Source organism: Hyalella azteca, unplaced genomic scaffold (genome assembly GCF_000764305.2).
Source record: "Hyalella azteca isolate HAZT.00-mixed unplaced genomic scaffold, Hazt_2.0.2 contig2799, whole genome shotgun sequence".
Lineage (NCBI taxonomy): Eukaryota > Metazoa > Arthropoda > Malacostraca > Amphipoda > Hyalellidae > Hyalella > Hyalella azteca.
Window position 1 is genome coordinate 1 of NW_025933060.1, and position 15,865 is coordinate 15,865.

Here is a 15,865-nt window from a genome sequence, read left to right on the forward strand (position 1 = left end):
GTGAGGTGCCGGTATCAGAGAATGGTACACTTGGAACTTGTGAGGCACAAGACGATGTGTCTCGTGAGGTGCCGGTATCAGAGAATGGTACACTTAGAACTCTCGATGGCCTCGTGCAGCTCATGTAGGTTGTGAGGGCGACTCGAGTCTCTGGCTCGGGTCTCTTCCACCGCGGCGATCAGCTCTCTGATGGCAGAGAGGAATGACCTTCATGAGTAGCTACGAACTACAGCATATAAATACATCAATACACAAATAAATAAAAAGAACAATAAAATCACGCCGATATTGGTTTCAGAGTCGAGGATAATCAGACTTATATTCCTGATTTCTCCTTTATATAACAATAATTTGCTGTACAAAAGCTGTTTTCTAAACACTTAACAGCAAAACATGCACCATCTACCTAAATAATATATGCTCCACCACCACTCATTCAAAAATAATACTTTATTATAGTCTCTAATCTAGCAATACATTTCAACTATTGAATTTTCAATCCTGCCACCAAGTTTCGTGAGTCACTGTGGTAATCACCATTTAGCGTTTAGCTTAACTGTATGGCAACAGGATAAGTCATTGTGGTAACCCGTTGTACAGTGTTGTTCAGTTCGTAATAAAGCTCTGCCCACTATACGGTGTCACTTCTCTTGGTCCTTTATACGTTAAACCTCGGTCACATCACTTTATTGGCAATAATTAAGCCCAGCTAAGGAGAAGGTTTGCATGTTTGCATTCCAATGGAGATTAAATTAAGATTTCGTTATTTATGACTTATGAACACAGAATTGAATTTTATTAACAGTCTTTATTTTAGATATGCAACTAATTCTGGCAAATGTTGCAGCTGAGTGAGCGACATGTTGATGAATTTCGGGAGTTGAATTGATGAAAGACAGCAGTTTAAATGTGCATCATTCGCACGAAACAGCAGACCGGCCAAGAGATGAAGAATATTGTAATTTTATTGAATCAGGAAACAGTTTTATTCGACTATACTGAATTGGTCAACAAATATCTATTCGTAGATCATAACACAGTTCTCACCTATTCGCGAAATTACATCATTAATTCTATATGTTCGGGGTGTTAACAGTGTCGCTCTTAAAGTCTTCCAGATTTTAAGGGGAGCGTCTGGGCCAAATTTTTGAATTATGGCTTTTCCAGTTCTTAGTCTTATCTTAAAGCTGACATTCTGACCTATCCAACGGTACCAAAACCATCTCTGTACGTTGATTTATGAGTTCACGACAGATCGCGAAAGGGTTAGGTGTGGTGGAGTTCTTTAAACATTTTAGATAGGCGGAAATTACCGGCAGCACACTTAAATAGCTAGTCTAAACATGCTGTGCTTCAGTTATCCGCCTGCAGTCGTACGGGATGGTTCTCGTGCCGTCGTCTGCACCATCCCTGACAGAGATTGAGCTCCAGTATCTTTTAGTCTTTAGTCTTCCAACCTTTTACCTTTGAATGTCTATTTCGAGACGCGCGCGACTTTGTCGGGCTCTACTGAAAAGTTAACTTATTGTTACTGGAAAACTATCTCCTCCTACAGTTTTGAAGCTACAACAACGAGAGATATACCGTTCGATTTGCAAAGGAAAGGCCTAGAAAATTGCGTTGGCGTTTTTCTAATTTTGTTATAGTTTGAATTTTATTTGCAAAAAGGAGGGGTGACGGGGGGTAAAATAAAAAAATTTCCGAAAAATTTCCGAAAAATGCCTCTTCACCCACAAAAATAAGAATTTTTAAAAACGCACAAGCAATTTTATAGATATGGTCTTAACACATCGGATGATATGTGTCTCGGTGTTGTAGCTTGAAAATCCTAGGAGGAGATATATTTCTACAGTACCCCCTTTTTGACCGTTTTCTAAGAATTTCACGTTTTCCTTAATTTTTCGAAAAATATACATGAACGAAAAAGTCTTAGATTTCTGTTTTACATATGTGTACCAAGTTTCAAAATTATTCGTCTATAAATAACCGAGATACAAAAAGACCCAGACGCTCCCTTTAAATAATCCGAATTGAATTTTTATATCGGTGCTACATGAAACACCACAACGATGTGGAAAGAGTTTCTGAAAGCGAATAACGTACAATCTTACGATGTGCCTTACGCTAGTCGACTCATGACAAGATTCGGATTGTCTGTTAAAATTTGAATCTAACGCAATGTTTTGAATTACAAACTCAATTATCGTTCTCTCACCGAAGTCTATTATATTAATGACAATATAACACTGCAAAATAATTGTGTGCCCTCAATAGAAGAACAATGGTGTCACTACTTCAGACGCCCATGCTGCTATTAAGTACGCCGCTGCGTTACGGACAGGAGGTTTATGTCCTTATTTAAATAAGGCTTATTTCTCCATCTAAATAAGGCGTATGTCCTTGTTTATATATGATTCGATATAAAATTATATTATAGGCCTTAGAACATTTTAGGAGGGCAGATGGCCCCCTAAAATAAGGCTAGTGATGCCCTTTGCGTAGAGTGATACAACTAGTTGTTGCTGTAAACTGTTTAAGAAATATCAGAGTAGAAATAATGCTGTTATAACAGGGTGCGTACCGGTCATGGAAAACCTGGAAACAATTCTATGGGTATAACGCTGTGTAATGAAGTAAATAATGGGTATAATGTGATGCGTTCATAAACTTCTTAGCGAAGTAGAATTAAGTGTGGCTGGCTTCCAAGCAGTGTTTGTTGTGCGTTTATCGAAACCTATTGCTTCATCACGATATTAATTAAGAAATACAATTTGCTATTAATTTAATTAATGACACATAAAATCAGTGGCTTAATGAAAACTAAAATAGAATATAATTGTAGAAACCGAACATGCACATTATAATTTGTTAAATCACAATCTGGCCTCTCCGACTGCAACATTTCCACTTCAAGCGTATATCTTAGCCCGTTCCATTTACGAGGCCGTCTTTCCTTTGATAAAATTTTGCCATAGAAGCTTTTCTGGGAAATAATGGACAAGCCAATTTTGTTCGGTAGGTTGTCGTGAATGGTCTTATCCTTTCAAATGTGTGGGACTATGTGTCAAATTACATTACATCTTTGAATTGCATGGTTAGTTTTGTGAAATGCCGTTTGATATTAAACAGGGACAAGGTACTGAGTAATCCTGTAAGTTATCTTTCATAGCATCATATTCAGTGAAATTTTTAAATATGGTCTCTAAATCAAAACTTATTTAGGGATAAATGATAACTTAATTTCCCTACGAGATATTAAATGTTTTCAGTGTGCTTAATAAGTATGTAACTCAGCATATAGATCTTCTAAGACCAAATGAAACTTTTTATGACCAAATCTCGTAATATCTAGAAATATTCAAGACTTAGGAAAAGAAAACTGACAACGAATGATGCTTCCATCACCCGAAACCTTTATAAAAGAACATTGGTACGATATAAAATTCAAAATCTGGTGGGCAACCCTATAGCAAAATTAGATAATTGTCTCTACATGTTAAAGGCACTATGAATGCATAGATATTTCCTTTAAACTGTGTAGGCGGGNAGACACTATGAATGCATAGATATTTCCTTTAAACTGTACAGGCGGGAGTTTTTGAAGGAAATGATTTTCATCAATTGAAGCATGTTGCATAGTTTTTTAGGGTAAACGATGCGGTACAACTTTGTTTCATTGTTTTCATTAGCGAAAAAAATTTAATGCGTTCTTCAAACGATATTGGTTCTAATATCTGTCCTTCAAGGCATTGTAGCGGGCCAGTCATGGCCGCGCTATTAGTTTTCTTCAGTCGCCGCACCTCTCTTAACAGAGACTGAAGAGAAAAAGTACCTATGCGTCGGTGGTTATCGCGGGAAGCAGCGGATTGCTAGTTAGGCAGCCTACCTTTGCCTGACCTACCGCACTTTGTAACGACTGTAAATTTCTGTAATTAATGTCCATATAATGTCTGTATTCGTAAACCTATATGCATTTAGTGATAATCTTGTGTAGTGGATGCCGGTTTTCCATGAAATTCAAGTAAACATTATGGCCTTTGAAAATTTGCTGAACCAGTTTTGATTCATCCTCGTACGTTAGGGCCCGCTTGCAGAGACTCAGTAACTTTGTGTATGGAGCGTAGTTATCCCGCTACAGCATCGTAGATACCAAGCTTCTTTTATCAGTTATCAGTATCGATGAAGTTTCCCAGGATCTCCTCGTCCGGACAATTATTCGCAATCCACATTTCAAATTTTTCCTTCTGTTCTTGCGATAAAATGTTTCTCCATCCGCCAGAAGATCCTGGAACAAACGGAAAAAATTATTTCGCGTCCATAGAATTTACTAAGTATATTATTATAGAACTTGAAATTTTCCAGGGGAACGATTTTCTATGAAATTATTAATTTAGATTTTATTGCTCAATGAAACAAATTTGGATCAAAGCAACACTCTTCACTCTAACTGCTAGGTGTGACTTTGTTTTTGTTTATAAAATATTAACACCCTGAACTGGAGGCGTTTGCAATAAAATACGCAGCTCATTAATTAAAAGTGCTATCAACAGCTTCAGAAAAGAAGCTAATTCTCTTCTCTTCACTTTATATAAAATTGAATACCGATGTAAGCTATGTTATACCAAACTCTAAGTTTATTTTTTTCTATCTGTCACAGCCTATAACTATTCCTTATTAGTAATTGGAAGCATGGATGAATAGGAACGAGACAAACTTGCAGGTAGTGCATCGTTAAGCCTAAAATACAGTGCAATAAGGATGAATAGGAACGAGACAAACTTGCAGGTACTGCATCGTTAAGCCTAAAATACAGTGCAATAAGTATCAATTGATGAAAATCGTTTTCTTAAAAAAAAATCCCGCCTTTAGTTTGAAGGAACTATTTATGCTTCATATAGTGCCTTCAACATGTAAAGACAACTCAATCTAATTTTTTATATGGTTGCCCATTAGAAATTGAATTTTATATTGTACAATTTTTTCTTTTAAAAAGGTTTGTCCATCGTGCAGTTGCATGCTCCTAATTCTGTCTCGACGTTAATTTATAAAAAAACTGTCATTCATATTGCCGAATTCAATAATGTGGTTCAATAATTGTAAATCATTAATAATTGGTTAAACATCAACACGTGTTTTGGACATTTACAAGTAAAAATCAGTGCTGAAAACGAGTCAGGAAAAAAATCGGTGCAATTTACCAAGAAATTTGGTCTTAATGGCATGAGAATTTTCTTTTACGGCCACTGTTTTTTAACTTCGACAATCTGCTTCGCGTCCGGTAAAGGATTACCTGATCTGAAGAAACCTCCCTCGGCCTTGGCAAACTGCAAATCCATTATTATTTCGGCATCGCCTTTATTAATGACGTGATCGTCTCGCTTCTTCATCTCGTGGAAACTCGTGTACTGAACAATCTGGAGGTAAAAGGTTCTTGTTAGCTTAGCAATGACATATATTATTGGTCTGCTTATTTAGAAGCCGATTTTATAACCTGTATTAAATAATCTAAATCATGCCGTGGAAATGGAGCAAGGTTTATTTTTAGCGCATTTTCTCATTTATGGTAAAAGGGCGCTATTGCATGTGCTCGTCATATCAGTCCGTCCGTGACGTCCGTCCGTGACTTCACGAAACGGACGGACGGACGAGAAAATGCGCTCTCTGTCACTCACTGCAGTGAGTACTGATCTATTCTTATCTATATTGACATTATAATGTATCCTTAATAATCATATATCAAATATCGTACCACTAATGTTGAAGAATGTGTTAAATAAAATAACCATATTTTTAGTTGAAATCAAAATCAAAGCACGTTGAGTAAAGATATTGATTGTATGAAAATATAATAACACGGCGCCCGAGAATCAAAAATAGTAGTTGACTTGTTTATGAATCATACATCGTCACATACAAAATTTATAACAGATGCATCTAGAATTAATTCTTCTCCGGGAAATATTTAGAATAGTTTAGAATTCGTGCAAAATATTAAGAATAACTAACAATGATTAATGTTGAAACTATCGTATAATAAGTTATATTAAATAAAAACGATTCATATTGCAAGTATTGCCTTCATATGCCCTTTGCTTAGAAATGTTTTCAAGACAACCACAAACTCTTTCCGAAAAAGTTTTCAATGATGATCGGCTTCACGATGTATTGTGTTTCCTTATACGCAAATAGAAACTCTTTCCGAAAAAATTTTCAATGAAGATTAGTATTGCATTACGATGTAATGTGCACGCGTTTGCTTCTACGCATACAGAATATCCCCCGCCACCTTGTCAATTTTTTCCTCGTTCAGGTCGACACCCAGAAACTTGCTGAGCTTCGTGAATCGTGAACTCCGCCTCGGTATTTTTGGGACTAACGTTTTAAAATATCTTTGTGGTGAAAGGGTGCAAAGCTTTAGCTTGACTTGAATGGTATTCATGGTTAGGAATACCTCTGTCCACCTTGTCAATTTGTTCCTCGTTCAGGTCGACACCCAGAAACTTGCTGAGCTTCATGAACTCCGCTTTGGGATTTTTGGGACTAACGTTTTAAAATATCTTTGTGGTGAAAGGGTGCAAAGCTTTAGCTTAACTTGAATGGTATTCATGGTTAGGAATATCTCTGCCCACCTTGTCAATTTGTTCCTCGTTCAGGTCGACACCCAGAAACTTGCTGAGCTTCATGAACTCCGCCTTGGGATATTTGTGACTAACGTTNGCATTGCAGATTTTATAAGATTGGATTGTATTCTATTACATATTCACGCTACACTCCATATATAGGAGCATACACTTGTTTCTGAAAATTATTGCATTCACTAACACTTATATTATGATCTAACACCAAAAAATCTCAAATACAACAAAATATGTACATATCACGACACAACACTCAGAGAGATCAGACAAATTAGCCGAAAATATTGGCAAGATATATTCTTCAGCCCCTCAACGTATGTAGCTCCACACGTCAAAACTCTTGAAAAAATATAACTCGGTCGTCACTGCAGTGAGTGACAGAGAGCGCATTTTCTCGTCGACGAAAACGTGAAGTCACGGACGGACAGACAGACAGACGGACGGACAGACGGACATGGCGAGGACAATAGTGACTTTTTTCCATAAATGAGAAAATGCGCTAAAAAGACGAACAAAGCTGATTTGATTGAATATCATATACCACCTAAAAACTGAATATAGGAAAACCCGACTAACCTCCTGAAAATAATAAAAAAAAAAAATTGCATGTATCTTTTCGACATAATTTGTTTAATTTTAACAAAAACCAGCTGTGATGTATAACCATTTGGCGAGAAGTTATCGGGTATAAAATGAAATTCAGAATGTATCGCCTGACTGGTGTAGCAAATCAGGAAACTTAGCCTATTGAATGCTGGAGCCCCTTTCACCTTGCAAGGAATTGAACACAAGTTAGAGGGACAGGTGTTCGAACCACCAAGAGTAAATTTCCGAAAAATCAGAAGTATGGAGACAGGAATTAGAATTAGTTACATTGAAACTGAGAAATGAGCAACCATTGCTGGATTCAACCTCTACTATGAATTTAGTAACCGATGTTTAAGTTGTCAGATGAGAAAGGATTGGCCTGTGGGATAGGCCATGTGGGATTCTTTGGCCATGTTGATTCTTTGGAGGATTCTTTGGCCAAAATCCATGTGAGATTCTTTGGCCAAAATCCATGTGGGATTCTTTGGCCAAAAGGATTGGCCTTGTGGGATTCTTGCAAACAGGAAAAAAGTGACTAATATTTTGACAATTATTTGCGTGCACTATTTGATCATTTTTACCTTTGCCTTGGAGAGTGCCGTGTCTGAGAGGAAGCAGAAGGAAAGATGAGTCTTGAAAATTCTTGGTCTTTCGGATGCCCTGGCGATTTGAAAGAATGTGCTGGGCTCGTTGCTTTGCTGATTCGACAGAGAAGCAAAGCGGCCTTTATGGTCAAGACCCTCTGCGAGAATGTCAGCTCTGCAAGCCAGGTTAAACAATCAACATATATAATTAAATTAATATGTAATTAATATGTAATTAATAATTTAATTAATATAATTAAAATAATAGGGGCAAATTTGAGCTCTGCAAACCAAGTTTGTTGACTTCAGAAACATTCAAACATAATAATGATGCAGGATGCTACTGTTTTTAGATCACTGTGTAGTCGCTCACTCGAAACTCAAAAAATTAATATTTTTAGGTGCAAATTTGATTTCTTGCTTCGACCAGTTATTTGAAGGAGACGACTTGTTTGATTTAATATTAAATCAAAAAGTTTAATGTGAACGAAGTGAAGTGCAAACGTCATTCGCCTTCATGTTTATTCAACGTTTATTTAGAGCGTACACTTCGGGTTATAAACCGTTCGCGAACTACTTTTTATAATAAGACCGCAAAAAAACTGAGCAATTTATGAGCGCAAACAGAATGTGCTACAACTTGAAGGAGAAGGTTGCTTCCAGGAAAAGAAGCTGGTACCTGATACAAATGCAAGTCTAGCTGCAATTTTGACCGTTTACGCCCTATAGTTTAGAGGACTGTTAATATTAAGGTATGAGAATGAAGGCATTAAAAATCTAAGACTTTAATGAACATTCTTGCCCGCGTTTGTATTGAATGAAAGCAATACCAACTTTAAGGAAAAGCATATCAAATTAAAACTGACTTGACAGATCAACAAGAATTGCTGTACCATGTGCATTATAATAGTAGTAGGAAACAATGCATGTTATCTCAAAGAACGAAAATAAAAACTGATATCATTGGTCTGCTTAAATGGCATGTTCACCATGAGTTTGTAAGCAAATAAATTGCAAGTAAATTCACCTCACCTCTAATGAAAACGTTTCAGAGACCAGCTCCCTGATAAGTTTAAAACTTTATTGAAAAACAGTACTAATAGTCGTGAAAATCAAAATATTCATAAAAAATATTAAAACCTGAGTAACGAGAACGACTAACGTAACATAAAAACTATGGATTAATAATTTCAAGCGGATAAGAACTGTAAGCGCCATTGCGAAAAGGCTTTCCTTTAAAAACCTTGCGTTAATTACAAAATCCAAACAGCAAAATCCAAACTTTCAACGGTTAAATTTACTGTCGAGATGGGAACCCACAATAGTTGACCGTTTTCTCGATTGTATAGTCATTACATCTAATGGTCTCTTTAATTCCGACTTCTGCGCACCGCAAACCGAAATTAATAACCAACCCATGCAGGCATGAAATTAATTAGCTTTTGTTCATTTCGTTTTAAATTGAATGGTCTTCCATTGTGTCTCATGTTTAGTAAAACAACACGTATTACAACTGACATGTATTATATATTCTGAATTATTTACTGATGTTGCTAGGACGTAAACAATTTATTGTGCTTTCACTTACAGCTTGTCGGACATTATGTCAAAATAATTCAAAATCGTATTTCTGATATATTTTCCGAATGTTAATTAGTATGTTTTGATGGTTAATATATAAAAATTTGTTCCTTCTTCAGGTTAAAAGATGTTATTACTGCCCGATGGGTTATAACCCGTTATTTGAATATAGTTGTGCGCGTTGCGCAATTTCTACATTCAGGTTTCAAAATACCACGTCTTGTCGTTTTGGCTGGAACCTTCCACTTTACAGGCCTATATAGTCACTCTGCTGTGCGCCTTCGCACTGAACGGATTTCTGGATTTTGAAATAGCTGCATATTTTTTTAAATTAGAGCCTTTTCTAAAAAACCTTCTTATGGTTCTTATCCTCGTGAAATTTTAAATCGATTTTTCATGTTCTGTTTTTCATTTTTCCGTTACTTAGGTTTTGATTTCTTTTGTGCATACTTTGATTTTTACTTGACTGTATCTGTATAAACACATCAACTCCAAGTGAATGGGTGAATTTGTCGAGCAATTGATGTAAGGAATATCACCACCAAGTCGTAATTTTTTCATTAATTCCTCAATATTTTCCTTAATGAATGGTTTATAGAAATAATCTAACTTAGAACCTACTCGAGAATGGGAGATCGTACGTGGAGAGGAGCTCTACTGGCTGGATTGTCGAGATCAGGGTTCATTACATACATAAGATCTCGAGTGTTGAACCATATATAAGAGTGTTGTAAAACATACATAAGAGAGTTGTATAAAAATAATCTAACTTAGAACCTACTCGAGAATGGGAGATCGTACGTGGAGAGGAGCTATACTGGCTTGATTGTCGAGATCAGGGTTCTTCCTCATGGTCCAGACGGCCTCTTGAGTCCAAGTGGTGCCTGCTTTTGGCATCGTCATCACGATGACGTCATTCTCTTCAAACTGAAGACACATGAAATACAGTACATAGGGCGGTGACCGCCAAAGTTAATACGAAGATTAAAACTCAAATTTATCAATAAAAGCAGTCATCAGAATCAAATTAAATCGCATGCTTTTTCCACTGTATGCAAACTGAAATTCATGTAGTGGAAAAAAAATTGGTGTTCGCTCGTATATATCTGTTGATGCTGTAATCCCATTTCGAGTTGAATACCTAATTGATTAGCATATCATAAAAAATTAAACAGGAATTTTTCAAAATGTCTTCAAACTCAAACTTAATAAATGTGAAAACAATTGTTTCTTGTAAAACGTATAAACTATTTCAAACCTCAAACTCTTTGAGTTCTTTCGCAAATTTCTTCAGTGATGTTGGGAGGAACCAGCCTTCAGGTTGTATAGTTGAGACGCCTGAGAGATGCCCTTTGAATAGCTTATCGATTTCAGATTGGCGGGGTGTCAAACTCTCGATCTTGAGTCCCGGCAGTAGAGACATCGTACTGGATCAGAGTGGAATAAAATAATTGGTATAAGTTTCTTGAATTGCAATGTAAATTGAAATTATTTAAGCTGGAGAATTTTCCAATAGTTATATGAAAATTCTGTACATATATGAATAAAAAATATTACTATGACTTAAATAAAAGATATTTAGCATTCTACATTAGAATCCCAAATTTATAATATGTCATGCTTTTCAGTTTAATTCTTCAAGGTTAATACAGGAAGGAGTGATGGAGGAATTTCAGTATTGTCTGCAAATGCTATGCAGTATTTCAACTGATTTGTCAATTTTCTTTAACTCAGCTTGGTACCTCAATATAGTACGTATATCGTGCGTCATTAACCCCATTGACCGCCATGTCTACTATTAAACGTATAAACTATTTCAAACCTCAAACTCTTTGAGTTCTTTCGCAAATTTCTTCAGTGATGTTGGGAGGAACCAGCCTTCAGGTTGTATAGTTGAGACGCCTGAGAGATGCCCTTTGAATAGCTTATCGATTTCAGATTGGCGGGGTGTCAAACTCTCGATCTTGAGTCCCGGCAGTAGAGACATCGTACTGGATCAGAGTGGAATAAAATAATTGGTATAAGTTTCTTGAATTGCAATGTAAATTGAAATTATTTAAGCTGGAGAATTTTCCAATAGTTATATGAAAATTCTGTACATATATGAATAAAAAATATTACTATGACTTAAATAAAAGATATTTAGCATTCTACATTAGAATCCCAAATTTATAATATGTCATGCTTTTCAGTTTAATTCTTCAAGGTTAATACAGGAAGGAGTGATGGAGGAATTTCAGTATTGTCTGCAAATGCTATGCAGTATTTCAACTGATTTGTCAATTTTCTTTAACTCAGCTTGGTACCTCAATATAGTACGTATATCGTGCGTCATTAACCTCATTGACCGCCATATCTACTTTTGTCTCATGTTCTATCCACTGAATTATCCAGAATTGTAACTTGTCATTGTTGGATGTAGCATATTGTACTTGAGTGTAAAAAGTTTTTCCGCATATTATCAATTTACAAGTTTACAGTAAAGGGAAGAAACTCTTGGGTTCTTTATTGAAACTTCGTTATCATTTCGAAAGAGCTTTAACAATGAAAAGCTCACGCTAAAGCCTTGTTTCATTTCATTCTTAGCACACCAGGGCCTATACTTTCAAAAAGTTAAGAGATCGTAAGTTCATCAGCCAATCATTGACGGCCTTTCAAGCAAAATCCACCAATCATAGACAAGAAAATAGAGCGTAAATACATACGTTCACTTGGCGAGTTTTGAAAGTATGGCCCCTGCATAAACACCTACCTATGCCTCGGTACCTATGCCAAAAAAATAATGATTGTTTCAGGAAAAGCGGAAGATACCGATAGGAACAATATTATTCAATTATTGAATTTCAATTGAGCCTGGAATGAACAGGAAGCTTTGAACTCCAATTAATCTTTAAATTTGGGGCTAATTTTTCAAGCAATACTTTCTAATATCCAAAAAATTTCTGGTCAATTCTAAGTGGTCGATAGAAATTATTTCGTAGGAGAATCAATGAAAATTGAGTGTTTTCTCTATGAAATATAATAAAGACATATTAATGAAATCAATCAGAATCAAGTGACATTCAAGCTGATTAGTTGCTCTACGTGTTCAACATTTTTAGTAATAGATTTCTTAAATAATTATAACCATAAACCTCGCGACATGAAATTCCCTTGCATTCAAAATTAAAAAATATTTATCTGATTAATTTAACCTTGTTGAATATGGTTACGCAACATAAACAAAATAAAAATAATCCCAATTTGAAATTTGGTTATGCACTGTTTTGTATGTTTGAACACTACGGCGATAATACTTTCATATGGTAGTAACTTTCAACCCATGAATAAATTTCAAAATAAGTGGAAGTAGCATACGTACGCGTATAAAGTAACGTGATATCCCATTAGCATAATTCTGACGACATAGAAATAACTTTAAGTTTAATCATATAAAAAGGGAAATCAGAGTGGATTTGTCTTGAATTATGACGGAAGATGGGATATCATAATTAAGAAATTACAGAATAATATCTTACTTAGCATCTGGTTTAACGATTGTTGGCAAGCAGTTACTTCTGCTCATGCAGACGATGAGAAACTGTGTAGTACAATATCTAACAAATTCTTTATATCTCGCACCATTAGGACGAGATTATAATATCAAGGCTGTTTTTTTCAAACCAAAAAGATACATTTACGCACTAAGCAATCAGTTTGTCAAGCAATCAGTTTTTCTCTATGAGAAAACCAGATTGCTGGACATTCAAGCAATCAGTTCAGTTTTTCTCTATGAGAAAACCAGATTGCTTGACTGTCATCTGGCTAGCAACTGCCAAATACATGCACCGATTTATTTAATTTACGCTACCTTGAATATACTGAACGTAGTTGAAATATTTTGACTGCCCAATGATCAAATGCGATCAAGTTTCCATCAGTATTTGTTATACAATCAGACTTTGTAATACATGCTCCGATTTATTTAATTTACACTACCTTAAATACACTGAAATATTTTGACTACCCAATGATCAAATGCGATCAAGTTTCCATCAGTATTTGTTTTACACTCAGATTTTGTTTCTATTGGCTCATTTCAAATTTTATACCTGAGTACACTTTGAGCAAATTAAATTGATGCACGAACGGAGAAAATAATTTTTACAAAAATTTTGCTACAATTTTCACAGGGTTAAAATTCATTGCAGTAAAGAGCGCTGCATGGTGAATACGTCTGTCTAAATTTTTAAATTTCAGTCTATTTAGATGCGGTTGAGTGAATAATAGATTATACAGCATGTAATTCATTTGATGCTTCACTTTGTGACAATGAGTTATACATGAGAACTTCATATAGGAGAAGTGGACATGACGATAACTGAAAGTTCTGACAGCCCTTATAATTATTTTATTTCTTGGATACGTTGCAAGAAGAAAGCACGATTTTCCTCATTCTTCAGTAAGTAAGAAGATGAATCAATATTTTATTATTTATTTTTTATTCACAAAGGAGCCCTAAAAAAATACATAACAAGGGTCCATCGAAAATTTGAAGAAAAAAAAGACAACAGGCTTCCTTGTGAATGCCTATTTAAGCTAAAAAGCTTTACAGGCGATATTACTCTGAATAGAACAATAGCATATACAGTACAATAACATGACATATGATTTATGATGCAGTCAAAAATATTCCGTAAATTCTTCTAGAATGTCACAGAGCTTTGAAAATTAGGCGATACCGAGCCTAAATTTGATAAGGTGATGCCATTTTATCAATTCGAATTATTCATCCTGAAAGCTGGAAAGTTAGTTTCTCTCTCAGATGAAGTGAAAAATTTTATTATTACCTTTATAATTTTCTATTAATTTGCGATCGAGGAAACCGTAGTCGAACTATTTATTTTCATGGAATTTCATGTCAGTAGTAGTCATTTTTTCCATGAAAATGAATTTTGTCATGTCAGTAGTCATTTTTCATTTTCATGTCAGTAGTATAAGTGTATCTCAATAGTGGGTTTCGATCATTCATTTTTAACTTCATACTTTTGTTGACAAATAATTTATTACGAACGTGAATTGGGATAGCTAATTTACAATTGTTGATAACATCTTTCATCCAAATTCGATCTGAATTATTGAAAGTGTATTAAAATAAACTATATCAGTGATATATACAGTGATATATATACACACCTCCCACCTGACATTACAGGGCATTTCTCGGAAATCAGATTACTTATTGCTTTCAATATATTACTTTTATAAATTTTTATTTATATTTTTTTACTGTGCTGTTCAAATTGAGTCGCAGATCAAACTTGTAATTTCTTAATTACAAATGTTTTTTTCGAATTTAATAGTACAACGATTGAAATTTAACTTTACAGCAACGAAAATTTCAGTGTGCATTAAGTTTGACCGTTTGTCTGGTACGATTCAAATATCTGTGGTGCTCGAAAGAGCTTAGCATGGGCCGAAAAAGTATGCCACTGTACGAACTCAACTAGTCTGAATTGACAACAACCTTACATCGACTAATGTCCTAACTTAAGTTTATTTAATGTCCTAACTAGTCGGGAGAATTTTTGCCTCGCCCCAGTTCGATGATGGCTGGTAAAGTAGAAAATTCGCCTTGAGTAGATAATAAGATAATACTGATAAAAATTATTAGTCGATTTCTCTATCACAGGATAGTTATTGCTTTCCATAAGGTTTTCGCTTTTCTACAACCGGAAGTGAATCAAAGAAGGTTAAACTTGACGACATCTTGAATAGAGGCTTAAATATTTCAAGGAAACACGAAAACATCACGAAAAACTTGCATATAGTGCCACAAGACATCTAATTTAGGCTATAAATGCTTCAATCTCACTAGTTGCAGACCCTTTCAAAATTTTGACGCGGGTCCTACTTACCCTAACGAAATTCGGGGTATGCTTCAGCCTCCGCCCCGGAGTTGCTATGTTCGCGTTAGAGTTATTCTGGGTGAGTTGGCCAACTGATCGCAATCAACGATTAGTCAGAACCTCCTTGCCGACTTTATAGTATCCTGAGAGTAGGACAAGAGTTGACAGAATAAGTACCAGGCGCTTGTAGCTGTCTGATTCGGGGACCGGAATGTAGACCGAATAGCGGACATAGGGAAGCTGGTGGACTATGCTCCCCGAGTCCTAGGCGTTCCTTAATCCAGAGCCGCCCTCGGCTCTAAATTTTGTTAGGGAAGAAGTAGGTGCTGCCTAGGACACGGGGGGAGGGGGCACGTAAATCAACCACTCTGTAGCCGCTTCGGCTAATGGTCTTGAGAGCAGATTCTGGGCAGCTTGCAAGCTCGGTATGACTAGGCTCGGCCAACCCCTTCTCCTACTCCGAGGCGGCTGCATAGTCGGAAAGAAAATTCTGACTAGAAAGTGATTTTGGTGGGGTGGCCAAGCAGACCCAGAATAACTTTGCGTTTATTGTGTAGCGGCTATTCCGCCAATGCCTAAGCAGTCC

At 35.8% G+C, this 15,865-nt stretch overlaps 2 protein-coding genes across 2 annotated transcripts; both read right to left on the minus strand.

Moving 5' to 3' along the window:
• Positions 1 to 3,896: 3,896 nt before the first annotated feature.
• On the minus strand, positions 3,897 to 6,518 carry LOC108676192 (amine sulfotransferase). Its single transcript, XM_018164244.2, has 3 exons — positions 6,462 to 6,518; positions 5,291 to 5,414; positions 3,897 to 4,285 (listed from the first exon to the last, which is right to left on the minus strand). Exons 1-3 carry the CDS (start codon positions 6,513 to 6,515, stop codon positions 4,164 to 4,166), a joined length of 300 nt encoding a protein of 99 aa, XP_018019733.1. The 5' UTR covers positions 6,516 to 6,518; the 3' UTR covers positions 3,897 to 4,163.
• Positions 6,519 to 6,587: 69 nt separating this feature from the next.
• Positions 6,588 to 10,814, minus strand: LOC108676191 (sulfotransferase 1C4-like). The gene is made up of 4 exons (XM_018164242.1): positions 10,650 to 10,814; positions 10,173 to 10,318; positions 7,808 to 7,985; positions 6,588 to 6,692 (listed from the first exon to the last, which is right to left on the minus strand). The coding sequence occupies exons 1-4, from the start codon at positions 10,812 to 10,814 to the stop codon at positions 6,588 to 6,590; spliced, it is 594 nt and encodes a 197-aa protein (XP_018019731.1).
• Between the last annotated feature and the right edge of the window lie 5,051 nt (positions 10,815 to 15,865).

Bases quoted from the DNA above. Each gene is read 5' to 3' on its own strand.
- LOC108676192 (XM_018164244.2), bottom strand. From the start codon at position 6,515: ATGAAGCTCAGCAAGTTTCTGGGTGTCGACCTGAACGAGGAACAAATT. The intron at 5,415-6,461 runs GTGGACAGAGGT...TTTTACCTCCAG, and splicing joins ACGAGGAACAAATTGACAAG to ATTGTTCAGTACACGAGTTT. The intron at 4,286-5,290 runs GTAATCCTTTAC...CGTTTGTTCCAG, and splicing joins GGGAGGTTTCTTCAGATCAG to GATCTTCTGGCGGATGGAGA.
- LOC108676191 (XM_018164242.1), bottom strand. From the start codon at position 10,814: ATGTCTCTACTGCCGGGACTCAAGATCGAGAGTTTGACACCCCGCCAA. The intron at 7,986-10,172 runs GTAGGTTCTAAG...CCTGGCTTGCAG, and splicing joins GTACGATCTCCCATTCTCGA to AGCTGACATTCTCGCAGAGG. The intron at 6,693-7,807 runs GTAAAAATGATC...AAATATCCCAAG, and splicing joins CGGCACTCTCCAAGGCAAAG to GCGGAGTTCATGAAGCTCAG.